The 19,651-nt window shown below is 38.7% G+C and overlaps 1 protein-coding gene across 3 annotated transcripts in view; it reads right to left on the reverse strand.

Annotated features, from left to right (window-relative positions):
- Positions 1-19,651, reverse strand: part of LOC121083846 (E3 SUMO-protein ligase RanBP2-like) — a 35,033-nt gene that overhangs the window by 6,067 nt on the left and 9,315 nt on the right. Inside the window, exons 9-23 of one of the 3 annotated variants that reach the window (XM_040584633.1) lie at positions 19,351-19,560; positions 18,667-18,845; positions 18,399-18,574; positions 17,961-18,084; positions 17,447-17,608; positions 17,053-17,190; positions 16,816-16,962; positions 16,166-16,342; positions 15,998-16,078; positions 15,384-15,522; positions 15,113-15,210; positions 9,944-14,531; positions 4,350-4,514; positions 2,841-2,933; positions 1,761-1,957 (exon numbers count right to left, since the gene is read on the reverse strand). In XM_040584633.1, the coding sequence (XP_040440567.1) occupies positions 1,761-1,957; positions 2,841-2,933; positions 4,350-4,514; positions 9,944-14,531; positions 15,113-15,210; positions 15,384-15,522; positions 15,998-16,078; positions 16,166-16,342; positions 16,816-16,962; positions 17,053-17,190; positions 17,447-17,608; positions 17,961-18,084; positions 18,399-18,574; positions 18,667-18,845; positions 19,351-19,560 (6,674 nt within the window). The other 2 variants (XM_040584632.1, XM_040584634.1) reach the window with 2 other exon arrangements.

Below are 19,651 nucleotides of genomic sequence, written 5' to 3' on the forward strand. Positions count from 1 at the left end.
AAGACACTGAAGTCTGGGTATGAGTCCAGTGAGTCATCTGCCAGTCCTGCAGGGTCCTAAAGTGTCATATACTAACTTTATTGATTGGCTTCAGAATATTTTGTAACAACCAGTCAAGCATGAGGAAGCTCAAGGGTTCCGTTTAAAACAACTAGCTATGATAATGCCAATGAAGATTGCAAGCGGGCATTGCAGCCCTTGCAAAATCACAACCCCACCACCTGTCAAATGTTTCTAACGCAGACCTCACAGCAGCCTGTAACTCTCGAGTTCTGGAATGCAGCGCAACACATTTTTGCTTCTCTAATCTCTTCTGTAGGAATAGTACATGCTCTTAACTTGCTTAGTAAATTAGGCTGCTAGCTTGCTGAAGAAAGTAATACTACAAACGCTACTCTTTCTGGCTTATTAGTTGATGTCAACCCTGTCCGTTGTGCATCGCTACAGAACCAAGCTGCTATTGATTTTTTTATTGTTAGCACAGGGACATGGGTGTGAAGACTTTGATGAGATGTATTACGTGAATCTGAGTGACCACTCTGAATCAATTCACAAAATCTTACAAAACTTAAAAGTCTTTAACAAAGATCGGCAGCAGAGCCAGGGGTGGGATGTCTTTGGTCTCTTCTCACGGCTGGGAAACTTTAGGCTGTAGATCAAAAGTATTGCAGGATTTATTATAATTGCCTTAACCACCTTATTGATGTTTGTCTTATGTCTCCCATGCCTTTTTTTTTTTTTCCTGTATTCAGGAAAAAAATTCAGGTTTAGTTGACCATAACATAAATCAGGTCACGGTCACCCAGCTACACACAACCTTTGCCTTGTCACAATTAACAAACAAAAAGCAAAGTAGTAAGCTGTGGGAGAGGAGGATAGAGAATGTCTGAAGAGGAATATGTGAGAGGAGTATGGAGAATGTCTGACCATTACTGATGGGAGATAAGAGAGAGGGGGACGGAGAATGTCTGAAAAGAGATATACGAGAGGTGGATGGAGAATGTCTGACCTGGCAAGAAATGAGAACAGGTGGGTATTGTGAAGGAGAGTAAGATAAACATAGTTATCAGTAGCAAATAGGCGTCTGCATGCTTGTAGTGATATGTAACTATGTAACTGCATGAATGGTTTCTACCCTGAGCCTGGTGTTACATACAGCTGGAATTTGTATCTGGGCTCAGAGATACAAATATGAGCTTCTCTGTACAATAAAGTGTCTCTGGTTGCACCACAACCCGAGTCCATGCCTTCATATGCCAGAGTAAAGCCAGAAGAGCCTAGTATGCAAACTACTTCCTCAGGAGACTAACAGTCATTTTAGAAAAAAGTATACCAAGAAAAATTGTTGTTGCAAGCTTTCTGAAGTTCATTATACTTAACATGCAAAGACAAGAGACTGAAGTATCTTTGTAGTAGTATGCTTTCAAAAAACCCCACTATTATTTCCTGAAAGCAAATCGGGGGGGGGGGGGGGGGGGGCGCGGGGGCAGGCCAGGGAGAGACACATAAGATTTTACTAGCCAAAGCAGTGTATAATTTATGAGAACAGCTGTACCTCCTTTCCCTTCCTGAGGAACTTAAGGCCTAAGCTTCCATTTCAGTGTTGGCAAAGGTATGAGGCACAACCATAAGAGTCAAATATTTTTTCACCATTGGATGTTTTAGTTCTCACAAGGTAAAAAAAATGTTAAGTCTCACATGTATATGAAGTAATTGCACAAGTTTAATGACAACTAGTTTAGGAAGAGTTTAGTTCTTACTTTCCTTTCTTGAATCTTAACTTTTGTCTGAAAGTCTTCTGGACTGTTATCCTTAGTGTCACTGCTGACGCCACCGACAGATGTAGAAGGAACCTGGAGAGCTGCTGTTTCAGCCTCCTCCTCAGGAGATGGTTTCTTTTCCTCAGTAGCAGCACATTCTCTTTCACTGTTGACTTCACTTTTTCCAGTGATGCCCACTGCAAAGAAATTTAAGTGGAAACTAGTTGGGAAGGCAGCTAAATACTGAAGTAATTTTTGGCACCTACATTATAAAAGATAGCCAAACTAACCTGAAGTAAGACTTAGGAGTTTTTCAAATAGTATTATTGTTTAAACAGTGGAAATGCAGACCAACTAACTTAACTCCACTTGGGGTGAACCAGAATTGGAAATTCATCATACTTTGTTTTCTATTGCTATCAGGGAATTTCCATGAAATGATTAAAACTTCAATCTTGCAGCTGCCACTGCAATAGCTTCTTTCCACATTTGTTCGCATTTCAGATGGCTCAATACATACCTTCTTTTCTAGCACATATCCTCAACCCCCCCCCAACTTCACTTCTAGAAGTATCTATCCAAATCTTCAGTTATACAACACTGAACTGAGGCACAAGCCAAAGCTGACAAACATAAGCAGCAAATTCACTCTTCTACAAAATATACCTGTATTTTTAGTATAAAGACCAAGTATCTTTATTTTAATTGAACAATATTAACTCATAAGCTTATTTTAAATGTACTATCTGCACAAGTAGCAAGCATTCACAGATGTAAACAACTTATGTCTTGGACAGTATCAAGGCAAGCTGAATTCATCATATTCAAAAGGGGCTCAAGGTAGGAAGACACTTTAATGTTTTTGTTTAGAGGCCACCTGAAACGTACATTTCTCATTCAGGTACCACTTTACTGCTAACTAACATACTATGCTTAAAGATTTACTTTGAGATGCTCAGCATCATTGCTTCTAAAAACTCTCTCAGGAAACAAAATTAGTTGCAGTGCCCCACGTCCTTCAGTTTTAAAGCTTGTATTTCAATATATAAGAAGTTTTAAACACTGTGTTTTAAGACATACCTTTTACAGGATCTTGCAATTTCTTTTTCTTTTCTGAATCACTGGGATACAATTTCCCATTAAGTTTCTTAACAGCTGTTTCATAGTCTTCATCTTAAATAGAGGAAATAAGCATAAGTTTTCAAGTATCCCTTAAGTACAGAGAAGTCTGCTAAGCCCTTCAGACTCATAAACATAGCAAGTATTAGTAATTTTTGCTTAGGTTTTAAAAGTTCCACAGATCAGCACGTAAGCTTTCACTTCCTATTTTGCATACATGTGTTTCAGTGTGCTATTGACACTTTTCTCAGCCTAGACTCTCACAGATACACGGCACAGGTTTTGTTTTCAGAAAACACATTTCTTATTGAGTCATGTTGATTACGAGTACCACTAAACAGAACTGGGAAGAAGACTGAAGATCTTTTTTATATAAGCTAGCAAGCTCAGATGTTTGTGGGAGGGGGCTTGCCTTCTCACATTTTCTATTGAATGCAATGCTTCAGAACTTCAATTTAACAGCTCTGCTGCTGAATAAATGAGGAGTAATGTAGTTGCATCCAGTAAGATTTGATATAGAATATGTGCAGTTTTAGTGTCAGGAATTAGTTTTAGAGGAAAAATAAGCCATTAGTCTAGCATCTAGTGAACCTTAGAATGCTCCTTTTTTGATAAAGGCTGCCTTGTATTTGTCTCTAAAAATAGCTATAGAAGTAAACCTCTTGCTCAAATATCCGATTAACCAACGGCATCGGCAATGTGAGCGGCAACACCCATAAGACACCAATACAAATTCCCTCTAGTCATTCCTGGGCCTCTGTTGTACTGTTCTGTCTCAAAGACCTGAGTGTACATCCCTGGCCATAAGGAAGGTAACAGGATTATTTCCCATCAGTCCAAACAAAAATATTTGAGTGTCTAATGGTTCTGACAGTATCCAAAGAATCACAGAATATTTCAAGTTAGAAAGGACTCATAAGGATCAGAGTCCAGCGCTCTACTCCTTACAGGACTACCTAAAAGTAAACTATATGATGTTGTCCAGATGCCCCTTGAACTGTGACAGGTTTGGTGCCAGGATCACTTCCCTGAGAAGTCTGTTCCAGTGACTGTCCACACTCTCAGTGAAGGACCTTTCCCTAATGTCCAATCTTAACTTCCCCTGATGCAGCTTCATTCTATTCCCTCATGTCCTGTCACTGGTCACCAGACAGAGATCATCAGCACTGCCTCCTCCTCCGCTGCCCCCCTTGAGGAAGTTGCAGACTGCAATGAGGGCACCCCTCGGCCTTCTCTTCTCCAAGCTGAACACACCAAGTGACCTCAGCCCCTCCTTCTAAGTCTGGCCTTCAAGGCGTTTCACCACGTTGGTCACTCTCCCCTGGACACACTCTTAATAGTCTGACGTCCTTATTACATCAAGGCACCCAAAACTGCACACAGTGCTTGAGACGGGGCTGCGCAAGTATGGTGTGTTACACCCTTTCCCCACAAAAAGGCAACACAAAGATCAATTTTGGCACTCCTTACCGTCATCCTCGTCACTCACATATCCAGGCTTATTCTTGTAACAGAAGAATGTTGAAGGTAGCTTGAGAAAGCCAGCGAGAGCCTTCTGTTCAGGGGTAGGCATTAACTCGTAAACTATTATAACCTCATCAGATGGAAGATAGTCTTTTGACATCGTTGTCTTCTCTGCTTTTTTACAGAAATTGAACAGACCATTAAAACTGAGTAATTTCAGAACAGGGAATAACATTAACACACTGCTATTATTACAGAACCAAGTTAATTCTAAGGCAGTTAGAAATACATTTGGAGCCTGCATTTTGTGCTGATCCACAAAAAACAATCAAAGTTAAAGGATGCTAGGACAGAACATCCTGTTAAAATTTAAGAAATTCTAAGCTGCATGTGCAACAACATCCTATTCCACTGCCTTTGGAATTCAAGTATCAGAACAGAAGCAAGCCTGCATCTTTATATTGTTGTAACGATTATTTAATTCAGTCCTCATGTCAAACAAAGAACAGCTACAAAGAAGAGGGACAGAGGTGTTCTTCTAGAGGCAGAGTGACAAACTTCAGGCCTGAAAGAAGAAAAAGTAGTCTACAGCAACATGTCATATTCCATTGCTTAAAAGTGCTTTAAGTTCTAGACAGTATTCAGTATCAACTGAATAGAAATTACTTCAGATTACCTACAGGAAATTTGAACTTTTTGATAGCTAATCTCAATTTACCATAACAGCTGTTGCTGAAACTTTTATTGTTACAAAATAATTTTTAGTTCCATCTTGTTGAAGAACAAAAAAAAAATATTGCTTTCAGTCTATTTAACTAGCTTTTCCAACAAGGACAAATAACACTATCAATTTTATTATATAGCTTTTTCTCCTCTCTGTTTCAACATTAAGGTGTCCATTCCACTTGTATTGAAAAAACCAGTGCATCATCAAAGGTTAAAGCTGAAAGCACAGCCTAGAGCAAACTGCAGAAAAACATAGAGCTATAAGAACAAGCAGACAGCTTTGAAAACAAAGATTTGAGTTCATTATAAAGAATGGAAACAAAGAGGGAGAATATACCAGTTTAAGCATGTATTGTTCAGCATGTTTTTTTTTTATTTGGGTTTTAGTGTTGCTTTGAGAGGGGGAGTTTGGAGGTAAAAGTGTAAGAAACTGATTTGTTAACCATTTATAAGAATTACCCCATAAGTGAATCAGTAGCAACCCAACAGCTCTTTCTAAAAACAATTTGATAGCTTTAGTAGGTCAACCTATTTGTTAATGTTTTCCAGGTCTGAGTTAAACTAGTCAGGAAAATTTGAAGGGTGCTCCCAAAACCTCACTGTTCTGTTCATTAGAAAATATTTGATAAGTTTGTGGCACAGTGCAGTCAGTGTGAACCTAAATCTTCAGCTAGCAACCAGACTATTACTCATTTCCTGAGGAACACCAGTTTTCCTGCTCATGCAATTTGATATGCATGATTGCAAGAGGAGACAAGGGTGGAAGTGGAATGTTTATAGAATGCCCCTAGATTCTCTGACACAACTGACACACCAAAATAAATCCGCTTTTTAAAAGCATTCTTCCCACTAGTATCTTCCAGTAGATAAAGAACAATATAAATAAAAATAGACTACAAACAAAATCCAAAGTACTAGTTTAAATTTAAAGTGTTTTTTCCAAGTGTTCCCTCCCCAACCTTTGCCGCAGCTGACACTCCTTTTGATTACAATTTAATCATTTCAGGCATTTATACACCAGAGTGTAGCTCAAACTCATTACCAGCACATACACTCCTGTAAAGTAATGCTTTTCACTCACATTTTAGATCGCAATAGCTCTTCTGAGCCTGTATAAAGTAAATGTAGAATAAGTTCTTGAATAGTAGATTTCTAAGTTCATATGACGATGGCAGGCTACAGATGTTTTCATGTATTTTCTCAGAATTTAATGCAAAAAACTCACTAATTCCAGCTGATTAAAGAATTAGGAGTACAACCAGCACTGTGTTATGAAGATATGCAAGTATCCTGCATATTAGCACATGTTTTATTCTCTCAGATCAGTTAAGCAAGTGTCTCAATTCGACTGTGTAAGTCTGCACCAAATTCACCACAGAGGTTTAAGTGTGGAGTATTTATTTAGTCTTGCAGCCATTAAAGGTTACAGCAAAAATCAGCTTTCCTTAGATTAGAGAATTTTCAAAAAAGATATCTTCAACAATAAAAAATTCCTTCTAAAGTTAGTCAGGTAGATGGTAAAAGTGTGGGCTTCCCTTAATCTGAGCACTATAAAGCTAGCTAGAAGAACGCAGCAACAGATGTAACAGTCCATCTATTCAACAGACAGCATTCCAAAAGCATTATCTGCACAAAGGCTAATGAAAGAGCCTGCATAAGTAGCAGTAAGAGAAACACATTAAGAAATTGCTTCAGATTAACCCATAAAGTTCTCCGTGAAGATGATCTATGAAACACTGGATTAAGATTCTAGTGTTCCAAACATCCAAAGCGACAGAAGGGTTCAACACAGATTAAGATTACAACATGTATTTGCCCTCAGAATATTAAGACTGAGCAAGATGTTCACTGGTTCAGTTCAGTCAGTTTCTACTCAGCCTCCTGACACAAAGTTAACTTTTGTTACTCATTAACGCTGCAAAACAGCTTAAATATATCTTCACAGGCAGCCATGAAAACAAAGAGCATGCATAGGTAGAACATTCTTAAAAGACTGTTTGGTTTGTGATTAATAGAACTTTCAACTCAAGGGAAAAACCCAAACGAAACATTATTAGTATATGGAACAACCAAAATAAAGAACAATACGATGCACAACAGTTCTTATCACTAATGTATTGTATTTTTCTTTTTGTTTCAACTGACATTAAGACCAGGTAGCCTAAATATCTAGCTAGTTACAGTACCGGTCATTTTTTCTCCTCACACATACATCCAGAAGATACTGACTGATATAAGAGAAAACCACCAGAATTTAAATGATAATGCATGTAACTGATACAGTAACATGCCACTGACATAACTCTGATTCAAACTTGGAAAGAACTTACAAAAAGCTCATGACCTGACCTGAGAAAAACTTAAGTACTTTTGCATGGAGGTGCAGAACTACTATGAGGCTAAACGCCTTTTGAATGTTACTCCAGCACAACTCAGAAGCTGCTCCCCAAAAGACATTCCCCACGAGAAAGCCTCAGATTATATTTGCATTAGGTATGCTTGAAAACCTAATTTAGAAAGGACTTCTCAGAGTCATATGCTATTAAGTCAAAGCTCAAAACAAAGCTACCAAAAAGCTACAGTGTAAATCATTAGCAACTGTAAATGAATCACTAAGTATATAATCACACCCTAACTGTCAGAAAAGTAGAAGCGAAGCACAGTTTGCCCTCACACCCTCCCAATATAAAACCAGGATCAGTGTGAGTTAGCAAAAGTTCTTGCACTGGAGCAGAATGCTTTATCACTTCACATTACGGACATCAAATGATGAAAATAAAACTGAATCGTTAATAAACTGCATGCAGAGGGATACTTAAAAACACAGAACAGCTGACTTTAGATCATATAAACAAAATAGGAGTTCAGTGTTTAAAGAAGAACAGCTTCTCTAGAAATACAGTTTTGGGAAAATGGTGTCTGGAATGGTATTTTGGCATTTTTAAACAATGTAAGACACTAGTATTAGACAACTGTCTTGCGCAGACCAGAAAAATTTGCTTTTTAAAGTTAAATTGCTGTTGAACTGTGTAAGTTGAGTATACAGTAAGCATACTTGCAAGAAGCACCATTAATAATATCTTACAACGACAGATAATCAAACTATAAACTGTAACAGTTTTGATTAGAGGTTCTGAACATAAATCGCAAAAGTTTTCCGACCAGCTAAGGTGGACTTCACGTTACACATGAGAGATATACACAGGAGCAGTAGTAAGGAGTTGGCTTTCTCATTTCTGTGCGCTTCTTGTTTTTAAAAGTGTAGTAGTTAACATAATGATAATAGAGAAACTGAATTAATTATTTCCAAGGGAGGCTAAATACATTCAACCCTTCTACTGGATAACCTGTCTTAAGATCCTCAAGTGTACTTCATTAAAGTGCAACACATCAAGTCACTAAGAGATGTAGTCTCTAAAAATAAAAGAGCTAAATTTCTTCAGAAAACGGGAATTTTAAAAATCCAGTGTGCATGTTGAGCAAAACCATCACGGAGCAGTGCAAGGCAGATACCCTCAGAAAATAAGGCAAACAAGCCAAAAGCTTAAACAGGGTCACCCATTATGCTAGCTCATATTAAAATACTAAGGGCTACAGACATTCTCCAACAGGCCAAATACAGTAGTCAGACACAGAACTTTAAATACTCTTCTTCAGCATGCATGTTAATTACAAGGATTACTGAGCCAACTGCTCTGACACAGTTGGGTTACTGTCCACGCCTGCTCAAGTGCTTTTTATCAAACATTCAGTGCAGTATGTAAATACCTTTACTATCAGGTTGCAAGGAAGATGTGCTTGTCCAAAAGGCCATTGGATTAGATTTAAAAAGGCTAAAATTAAATCCTAAAAAAATAAATTATTTGGATGTAAGTGTTTACATGGAATTTTAAAAGGGTAAACCAGACTCATCTAGTTCTGGAAACATTCCATAGTTGTATTTCACAGTAGAAAATTTCACCTGTTAATTCTACACAGCTTATCCAACCCATATGATTAGACTGCAGCTCTCATCTTCCGCCACATCACTTACTATGCTTCAGTTAATAAACAGACAGTACATCTTCATAACTCTGAGATTAGTATGGAAATTAAGAACTATAATTTGATTAAACAGTCTCACACTGATGGGAAACAGCACACGAAGCCTTCAAAAGAGAAGTACTCTACCATTAAAACACTAGCAAATCCCATTCTTCTCACAAAGACACTGCAGCACATTATAGTGGTCATGTTGCAGCAACAATTTCTGCAAGTGCATCTCTTTCAGTGAGTGTCAGAAACTGTGTAACTGAGGTATATAATCAGATGATCTCTTTTCAAGCTAAGGAAAGAGACTAACACCTGATGTTATTTAAGCTACACACCTGAAATTGCAGAGGCCAGTAATCAAGACTTTAAACATATGTACAGAGAGTAGTTTTAGAATACCCATCTGTTCAATCTGGTAATTCAAACTTTAGCCGAAGCATATGATTGCTGCTCTCACACTTTACCACTCAGAGCAAAGGCCCAGGTACATACACTACCAATTCAACTACCTATTTAAGTCTTCAAAGTGAATCCATCCCTCCTTCTTTAAGCAGTTAAGTCTGAGATTCAGGTACAGGACTTCAGAGTTACAGTTCTACCTGAAATTCCCCTTTCTCACTAATCAACAAAACTCCATTCTGCATCACACACTTTCAATTAATTATGACTTAAAATTCACTCATTTAGTTAAAAGTCTCACAAACTTGTAAAGATGTGGGTACCTGCACTGGAACTGAAAGAAACTATGTATTATTAAGACAACAAAGAGTAACCAACAGCATAGAGATGACTGCTTACTAAGCTGTGTGGTTGAATAGATTACTAGTTCAATTGACACTCACCTTTTTCCACAATTCTAAATGAGAAGTTACAGGGTCCACCTTGTGTTGAAGTTGGCAAGTTGTTTACCTTGCTGCCTAAAGGCTTCTGAGGAGCACTAAAGCTTTTTGGTGGTTCAGAGATCTGTTCTTTCTGTGCTGTGTTCCGAGACAGTGGAATATGGTCTTCACTCTTTCCGGGAGGATTAAAGCTGAAGCCAAACAGAGAACCAGTGGCTGAAGTATTTCCAAACGTGAATGTCTTTGTCTTTTCATTACTGAAAATGCTCTTGACAGATTCAGATCCAAATACAAACTTTGGAGGAGAAACCACTGTTTTTGTTGGCGTTTCAGAAGTGTTTGACAACTCTGCAACCTCTACAGCTAAATCAGAAGTATCATCACCATGGCTGAGGTCAGTTCTTTCTCTGGTAGTTTCTTCTAATACGGCTACAGCATTTTTACCACACGGAGATTCCTTCGGCGTGTTGTTACGAGAAGAAAGAGGCGTTATCAGTGTCTCTCTCTCTTGGGCATGCTTTGCTTCATCAAAAATTTGCTTAAATGAATCTGCCACATCTTGCAGCTTGAATCGCACAGCTAGAAGTTCTACTTTCCTTTCCCCATCTGCAAAGTCACACGCAGTCCATACCCATGCTCTATCAGATCCTTTCATTTGTTGCATATTCATATCTGGTGTTATTCTGTGATTGGCACAGAGTTTTAGTACCTGGTCCCTTCTCATTACTATGCGCACTTGTTTGTTGTCATAGTTCTGCAGTATCTTGATATCCCCAATACCTCTCTCTTTCCACTGATTAGCATCTTTATCATATCTGTAGAGTTTAGCTCTGTGACTGAAGACAACTTGCTCATTTTCCTCACCACTGGTCACTTCCACGAGATCAGGCAGAGGTACCACAGGTTCAAAGTACTGCCCATCTCTCTCCTCTTCTTGAGTCACATCAGAATCTTCATCTGTGCCTACTGATGTTCTACTCTGGTTCTGTTTGGCAGGAGATTTGGATGGGCTCAAGGCAGATTTAAAGCTGAAACTAAAACCTGTTGTAGACTCTCCGAATCTAAAAAGGTTTTTCCTTACAGGGCTACTTGCAAGAGGTGATGCATATACAGAACTACTTACACTATCATCCAACGCTTCTTCACGCAAGTCATAGTTATCCCATTCCAGAGTAGGCCCAGTACTTTCAGCATGTGGCTTTATAACCACATCAGAAGTACTGCTGGCACAACCAGAGGTTACATGTTCCTCTTCTGACAGTTTGGTTTTGTCATCTGTCAGAAATGTTTTGAGATCTTTTAAATCACACTTCATTTCTTCTGCTTTCTGTATAAGTTGAGCTGTCCTACCTGTATCAACAAGTTTATGAGGTGTCTGCAGTGGTATATCTAGTAGTAGTCTCTGACATTCTTCAAACTTCTGTTTGAACTCCTCAGCCTGCTCTGGTGTCTTGAATTTTGCTGCCAGATGTTCCAACTTTGCATCACCATCAGAGAAGTCATTGGCCATCCACATCCATGCCTTGTCTGAGCCAGACAGCTGTTTCAAGTTCATTGTTGTTGTTATCCAGTGGTTTGCACAGACCTTCAGTACCTGCTCACGCCGCATTAATATTCTTACTTTGCCGTTAACTTCATTTTTAAGAATCTTCAAGTTGCCCACCCCGCGTTCTTTCCACTGACTTGTTTCTGGATCGAACCTGAACAACTTTACTCTTTGGGAGTATAGCACTTTCTCATCTTCCTCTCCTGTAAATGGTTCTACTTTTTCAGGCATCTGAACTATAGGTTCAAAATGGATATCATCACTGTCCTCTGTCTTATATACATCATCATCCTTCTCACCAAGGTCAGCAGATGTGTTTGCTTTGTGATCTGTTTTAGAATCCTGTGAAGAGAACAGCTTTTCACCTGCACCTGAAAAGCCTTTGAAGTTAGGATCTTTCTTACCAAATTGAAAACCTTCCCCAGGAGTACTTTTTGCAAGCTCAGCAAAAGTAAAAGTGCTGCTGTTTTGCCCAAAAACAAAGTCACCTTTCTCCTTGTTAGCTGTTTCTTGAAATTGGAATGTAATTCTGCTATCTGAAGGAGGTTCCTTTTTGTCTTTTTCATCAACACTTTTTGAGAAGCCAGTCGTACATTCTTTGGATGGTTCATCTTTCTTGGTGGTATTTTTACTAGACTCCTGTATTCCAAATTTAAATCCGCTTGCAAGCACTGGAAAGCTAAATCCTTCCTTTGCAGACTTAGCTTCAGTATCAGAAGGAATGCGAAATGTAAATGATGGCATCTTGCCTGGCTCATGACCAAACTTAAAGCCCTTTTCTGAGAAATTACACTTAAAGCCTGTTCCCAACTGTCCTGCAGCAGGTTCAGATAATTTACTTTTGAAGCCAAAAGTAGGAGCTGATGCAGCATCACTCGCAGGCTTACCAGCTGGATTTGGTGTTTGGAGAGCTATGCAGGCTGGCGAAGAACCTTCATTCCCCATCAGACAAGTATTACAATCCCACTGCCCTTCCTTTTTAGCAAAAAGCCCTTCAAATCCATTTTTCTGTGGTTTACTTGCATCACCAGTGGAGCCAAACCTGGGAGCAGGGGATGCCTGAGCAGTAGATGTAGGCACATTTGGTTGACTTTGAGAGTTAGGATTCTGACAAGAACGACAGTTGACATCCTTTGCTTCATTCTGGACTAGGCATACAGAGCAGTCCCACTGACCTTCTTTTTTAGAAAAAGCAGTTCCCAAGTCATTTTGAATAGCCTTTGCAGCAATTGCTTGGCCAAATTTAGAGGAACTTTGTTGACCAGATACCGCTGTACTAGTTTTATTTGGATCCTGGCAAGCACTACACTTGGAGGCAGTGGGTTCATTTCTCACTGAACAGACACTGCAGTCCCGTTGACCTTCCTTTTTAGCAAAAGCAGATCCAAATTTGTCCTGCACAGTGTTACCACTGGCTTTGAAACTCGCAGCAGAGTCAGGTAATGGGGTGCCATGTGTTTCCCACTTATCTGAATTTGGACTTTGACATGATACACAATTCTTTGCAGTAGCTTCATTTGGAACTAAACATACTTTACACTCCCATTGATCTTTCTTCAAGAGATGTTGTGCAAAACCACCAGAAGAATAGGTTTGTGGGGCTTCCTTTCCAAATGAAAAAGTAGTAGGGCCAGATGCAGTTGATGTAGCTGTAAGGTTGCCTTTGCCATCAGATTCACTGCTCACCCCATCTTTCGGGAACTGAAAGCCAAAGTTCAGGGTCCCAGAAACAGGTTTGCTAGGCTCCTTGATGTCCTGATTTGTTGTTTCTCTTGCAGTCCCACTATTCTGAGTCACAGATGTGTCAACATTTGATCCCAAGGTTTTTAAAATACTCTGTGACTCCTCAAACTTATTTTTGAAAAGCATTGCTTCCTCAGGTGTCTTAAATCTAATTGCAAGCTGTTCTGGTTTTGGCAACTCATCCGCATAATCTAAAGCATGCCACACAAATGACTTATCTGATCCAGCATTTGGAGTTAATTTCATATCTGTATTTATGTAGTGATTTGCACAAATCTTCAGCACTTGGTCCCGTCTCATTAAGAGACGAAATTTCCCAGATACTTTATGTTTCAGTATTTTTACATTTCCAATACCCCTTTCCTTCCATTCTTTAGATTCTGCATCAAAACGGAAAAGCTTAGCTCTGTTGCAGAAGAACTCTTCTTCATCTTCCTCACCTGTCTTTACTTCAATCTTGTCAGGGAGTGGCACCACAGGATCAAAATGAGGACCATCATCATCCTCATCTCCACCATGGGTGCTTCCTCCCTCTGTTTCATGACTTCTATTGGCCAAATCCGAATTTGAAGTCACAAATACAAGCTTGCTTGGTTCTTGGACACTAAACATATCACTCTTCTCAAAAGCCAGGTTTTTGTGTGCATTTTGTCCCATGCCTTCTTTAAAAGAGATGCCTGAAATATGTTTATTGCCAAAACTGAAGATATTTCTTTGACTGCCTGTGTGATCGTTAACTGGTTTTTGTTCAATGTATCTATCATCCTGTAAAGATTTATTATCAGATGTCAGAAGACCCAAGAGGCTTTCGCTACTATTAAAACCTGCATTAGGAGGCTGCATTGCAACTTGAAGAGAAGAAAAGGTGAAGTCTCCATCATTAGACTTGAAGTTAGTATTGAATTTAAAAGTTGTTGACTGGCTTGACTGTGCTGGTGTTGGCAGGGATGTTTTTGATCCTTCTGCTGTTCCTGGCTGGCTGAATTTAGATTTTGAAAATTCTATCACCTTTGATTCTGCAGGCTTTAAAGTTGGTGGAGCAACTGAAGGCTTTGTGAAATAGCCTGGTTCAGGTAATGGTGGATTTGTGCTTGCCTGTGGAACGCTGTAGTTGTAATAATCATCACCCCCACGCGGAGAAATGAGTCCAGTAGCAGGAGAATCAAAACGCAGAGGTGTGCCATATATTTCTTGGGAAAACATACAAGCAGAAGTGTTTTGCAGAGGTGGTGTATGCATTGGTTGTTGATAAGCATATATATGTTGCTGAGGTGCAAGTCTGTTAATGCCATAAACAGGAGCCTAAAGAAAAAGCAGAGAACGATTTCTTTGCTTATTATGACATATCGTAAGATGTGGAAGACAAAGTCTTACTGCGCTGAAGCCCACATAACATGTACTCTTAAAAGCAGGTCATGCTTCCATACCAGTTTAAATCCAAACTAATTTTAACGTACTTTGAACAGATTAGTTTAAATCTTGAAGGGCATCTGAAAACAAGCATTGAAAAAGGGCCACAAGATGAGTGGGTTTATTCTTTTATGAAAAAAAGCTTGAAAACCACATTCTCTTTTGCCGTACTAATTTGCTGGGGGGGGAGGGAAACAATTAAGCACTATCATCCATGCTCCGTAGGGACATGTACTAATGTATTGCAGACGTTTTGCTGGCTTTTCCTCCCAAACTCTACATCCCAAAAATCAGGCAGAAAGATCAATTACTATCACATTATAAATTATAATCACATTAGTTTATCCCTAACAGTCCAAGTTTACCAAATATTCTAAACAGAACTGCAACTACATGCAACTGCATACAGAATCAAAAGCAGTCATTTTCAGTAAGTCATTGGAAGTAACTTAAGTAGACAGATTTGTTCTCACCTTCGTTGGCGTTACATTGGTTGCAGTAGTTCTGAGAAGATACTGAGAGTTATAGGCAGGCGACTGGCTGTAGTAAACAGACGGGCCAGTGGTAGCAACTAAAAAGGAACAGCAAGGAAAATTTATACTTGATTTTTGTTGTTGTTTTATTGAATGGACTCTCCCAGGCAATCAGTTTTTAGTTGTGAATCATTACAACATCTCTGCATTGTTTTCAGAAGTCTTACTTGGTTTAGCTAAGCATTTAGATAAAAATTCAGCAGCAACTTACCTGTTAATGGAGCTTCATGAAGATTTTGTGCTCTCTGATATCCCTCTGACATTGTATCTGTTCCGTAACTTTCAGCAGGCCACCGATGAGATGACACATTTAAGTTGGAATTATTAAGTTTCATTTCTTGCATTTCATTCTGTGAAGACAGTGTACACCGAGAGCATAGAGTATATTTTACATAGGTATTTGTAGAAGAAAACATAAGAAATGATTCAAGCTTAGGAAAACAAATTTAAAAAATTAAGAGGTACTTGCCAGATCATGCAAGATCTGCCCATGCAGTACAAAGTACTAAGATTGCGTTCTAAATCCAGAAGTAAAAACAGAGCCAAGGGATGAGAACCAAGGTGATGAAAGTGGAACTCTTTCTGCACACAGTCCTTAAGACAGGTTGCCTCTGCATCCCTGCCCAAGTCCCAGATAAGAGTTTTTAAGCAAAAACATTTACTCTTGCACTCAGTTTAGGAAGGCATTTACAGAAGTTAATTCCACTGATTTCAGTAATAGTCTAGGAACTTACTGTAAGTCAGCCCATGCTATTATCCCTAAATTCTCACCAGAACTAAAAAGCCAACTGTTCTTCACTGAATACGATGAACAGAATTGTTTACCTTTAAAGCTTCCACTTGCTGACAGATCATTTGAAGTATAGACCTGTGATCTTCTGCCCACTGAGGAGTTTTAGGAGAAAACTAGGGGAGGGAAAAAAAAATTAACTGAATCTTTTGAGTTTTTCTTTAAATATAACAATTCTCTGAAACAACAGCTGGCTAATATACCTTGTAGTTCTTAGATGGTGAAAGAGAGAACTTAGTTGGTGATGGAGCAGAATGTTTCATCTCTGAATCTACAGACACACCATTTCTGAAGGCAGGACTTCCATCTTCACCATTCTCACCAAGTTCCTGGATCACTGTATCTAGCATTTCCCTTACAGTTTCAATAGACACTGGCAGCTAGGAAGTTATTTGAAACATTAGTCATGATTGCAGTTCTCCCTCAGAGCAAGACTGACTACATTCAGAATTCTGGCTGAACAATTCACAAGGCTATCATTACACAAATGCTGTTTTTTCAGCAAAGCTCTAAATCTGTTAAGATTAATGTAAGGAAACAATTCATACAAACATGAATTCCATTTTTTCAAACTACTGACCTCTATAAAAAGCTAGTGGCAAAAGCTATTTGCTTACATTAAAGCTTTCATGCAGAGTAGCCTGAATACTGCATGATCTGGTAGGTTACAGAAGTTATCCAGTTTATCAATCGACCAGTATTAAGCAGGTTATTTATCTTGAGCAAAAAATAAGTTTAACTTGCCTTAATGCAAAGACTGGCCTAAAAAAGCTAACATATGTGCAGTTTTGAAAGAGTAACCAAAACCACTGCAATCTCTTTAAAACCAGTTTTTAAAGCAAGACTGAATTACTTTCTCAGTTACTGAGGCGTCTGAGGAGCCTTCCTCAATGATCTTCATTAGATAATGCTTGCTTTTAAGAAGATAGGTTTTGTGTTCTTCTTGCTCTTCTGGCAGCATGGCATCATTTTCAATCTCTTCTGCCTTTCTTTGGAAGATCTAAAGAACAGGATACAGATTAGTTAGGCTCTATCAGAAGACAACTGAATAAAGCAAAGCATTTCAGGGTAATCAAACTCATGAACTTACCACAGCAAGATTCCAGTATGAAACCACATTCTTAATAGCTTCAAATGCTAATAAAGCATCATCAGTTTTGCCATCAACTGCATCCAACATTGCAAATGCTATATGTGCCTCTTCTTCATATGCTGCAACCTGAAAGGCCTACAAAGAAAGCGAAAGACAACTCACACCTAACAACAGAATGACAATGGTCCTTGGTTTTTTTTCCTACTTACACAAAGAAAATACTTTTTAAACAAAGCTGGTACTCAGGGTGGTTCAGTGCCTCCCAATCATATACATAGTTTTAAAGTTTTGTAGTAACAACAGTTGTACAACGCAGAGAAGAATCCCACAGCTATGTAAGTTTTTGACATAGACCTCCTCTTATTTCGGCCTTGGCTTAATTGATCTGTACCTGAATGTCTACACTATGGAAGTGTTTGAAGAGAGGATCAATAGGTTCAGGAATACTCCTCTTCTTTTTGATAGTTTCCAGCACAGGCAAAACTTTCTTCCAGTAGTAAACACTTCGTCCAATGTATTCCTTCTGGTCATAGAAAGAGTTAAGGCTAATGCCCTGGTGAAGAAGAGGGCATACAAGCACATGTTATTTCAACAAATTCAAGTCAAAATGCTAATCGTCTTGAAAAATTTCAAGAGTGCTTCTCCAACACCTGACACGACAAATCCACCAAGGTTTATCTCAAGAACTAAGTAACACTAAGCTAGAAAATAATGCTACAGTTCAAGACAGAGTACTTTACAAAGTGACTAGAGCAACTAATTTACCTGACAAAATAAAAAGCAGTTCTCAATAATACATTCTCATCTGATTGCCACATATCCACCCCCACCCCTGTCTGTTTATAGCTGGAAAATAAGATAAAAATACCTGAGCTTCTACATACATAAGAATAAAACGAGCTTACTGTTTTTTGCAGGCTTTTTGCCCAGTGTATAATTAAGGCAGGTTGAAGGCCATGCTTCTCCAGTGTTCGCAGAGTACTTATTCCATGCTGTACAATAAGTCTCAGTTTTGCTGCTGTTCCCGGTCTGAGTATCAAAAGAAACATTCCTCGATTAGTATTCTCTATTTTTCATCTGTTCACATGCCATTTTCTTGATAAATACAGCCCACAGTTTTAGTCCTAACTTGCCTTTAGTTTAGAAATACATTGTTAGAAATGAAAATTCTACTTTTAGAAATCTTTTAAGTGTATCAAGTCCCTACTACAACAAAGCTTCAATGTCCAAAACATGTCAAAACAAATTTCATTCTACAAGAATCTATTGGGACCAGTTCAAACTGCTGTAGCAGAAGCTGCCTAGCTGTTTGGTCAAACATTTCCAAACTGAAAAAGCCTTACATTGCTTTTCTCTGAATAAGAGTACGAACAGCATCCCACCAGGATCTTTGCTTTTCGGTATAGAGCTGTTTGCACACTGGCAATGGTAAAAATTGAGGCTGATGTGCACCAGAGTGAGAATTGAACTTCTCTTGCAATTGTAAGTTGCTAGTGAATACCACACCAAGCAGGAATACCTGTTTTTGTAAAAATAAATAAATAGAAGTTATTAAATACAAAAAAAACTTCAATTGTGTAGTATGTTTAAGAACTTGCGAAGTTTACTTACTTCAAGGTCCAACAGGCAAATGGATTCGGGAGCATCTGTCTCAAGTCTTGATGTTTCTTGGGGCAAGTGAAAAAGCTGTTTTAACCATTTGCGCATTGGTGGTAAGACTGACATAGAGTTCCACTGCAAGCCAAGCCACACAAGGTGCTGAAGACTGCCATTGTGCATTCGAACAGCACCTATGCAAAAACAAAGTTGGGTGCAGATGTCACCTTCCAACATGACTGCAAGACTTGTATCCGATCAAAGCTGGGTTTCACATTTCGTTCTGTCAGAGCAGCCAAAGACACCGTGCAGAGCAATGAGCATCAAGATTCCATTCACTTATGGAAGATTTCAAACTTCAAAGTAGCCAAACATATTAAGTGGCCAGCTCATCTTGAGTGTTCAAGCCATCAACCTCTTAAGCCTCTGAGGGGGCAACTCACATTTCCTTTCACTTCTATCCTCACCATATTCAGTCCGATAGGCAACTATTTTTATCAAATCCATTTACTACTTTAAAATCTTTAAGGAATTATTCAAGAAGCACTTTACTTTGCAATAAGTCTAAGTCTTGCCCAGGACATTAGGGCAACTTTGCACAGCTATTCCAGGTATTTGTCTCTTGTTGCAATATGAAGTATTCATAAAAGTTTCTGGAACAGAAAATTATGTTGTGTTTTAGAAAGTAAGCTCTCTTACCAATATCGTATTTATTAAGTTCCGTTTGCACTGGTGCTTGTACACTGACATTTCCAATATCATCCGTGCCGATAAAAGATCTCTCTCTGGAAGCTCCACTCTCAAACAGGCTATCAAACAACGTAAATGAACCACTCTTGTTTGCAAATGATTCCACAATCTCTTTAAAAAAGTCCTGCTTGCCATGGCTTAAGTTCAGGAGCATATGACCTAGAAAACAAAACCATTACTTCACGTAAGGCAGTGAACATTAGTATTTGATACACTGGATTTTCTTGCTACTGAAGTCTGGGTGGAAATC

This window comes from Falco naumanni, chromosome 2 (genome assembly GCF_017639655.2).
Source record: "Falco naumanni isolate bFalNau1 chromosome 2, bFalNau1.pat, whole genome shotgun sequence".
Classification (NCBI taxonomy): domain Eukaryota; kingdom Metazoa; phylum Chordata; class Aves; order Falconiformes; family Falconidae; genus Falco; species Falco naumanni.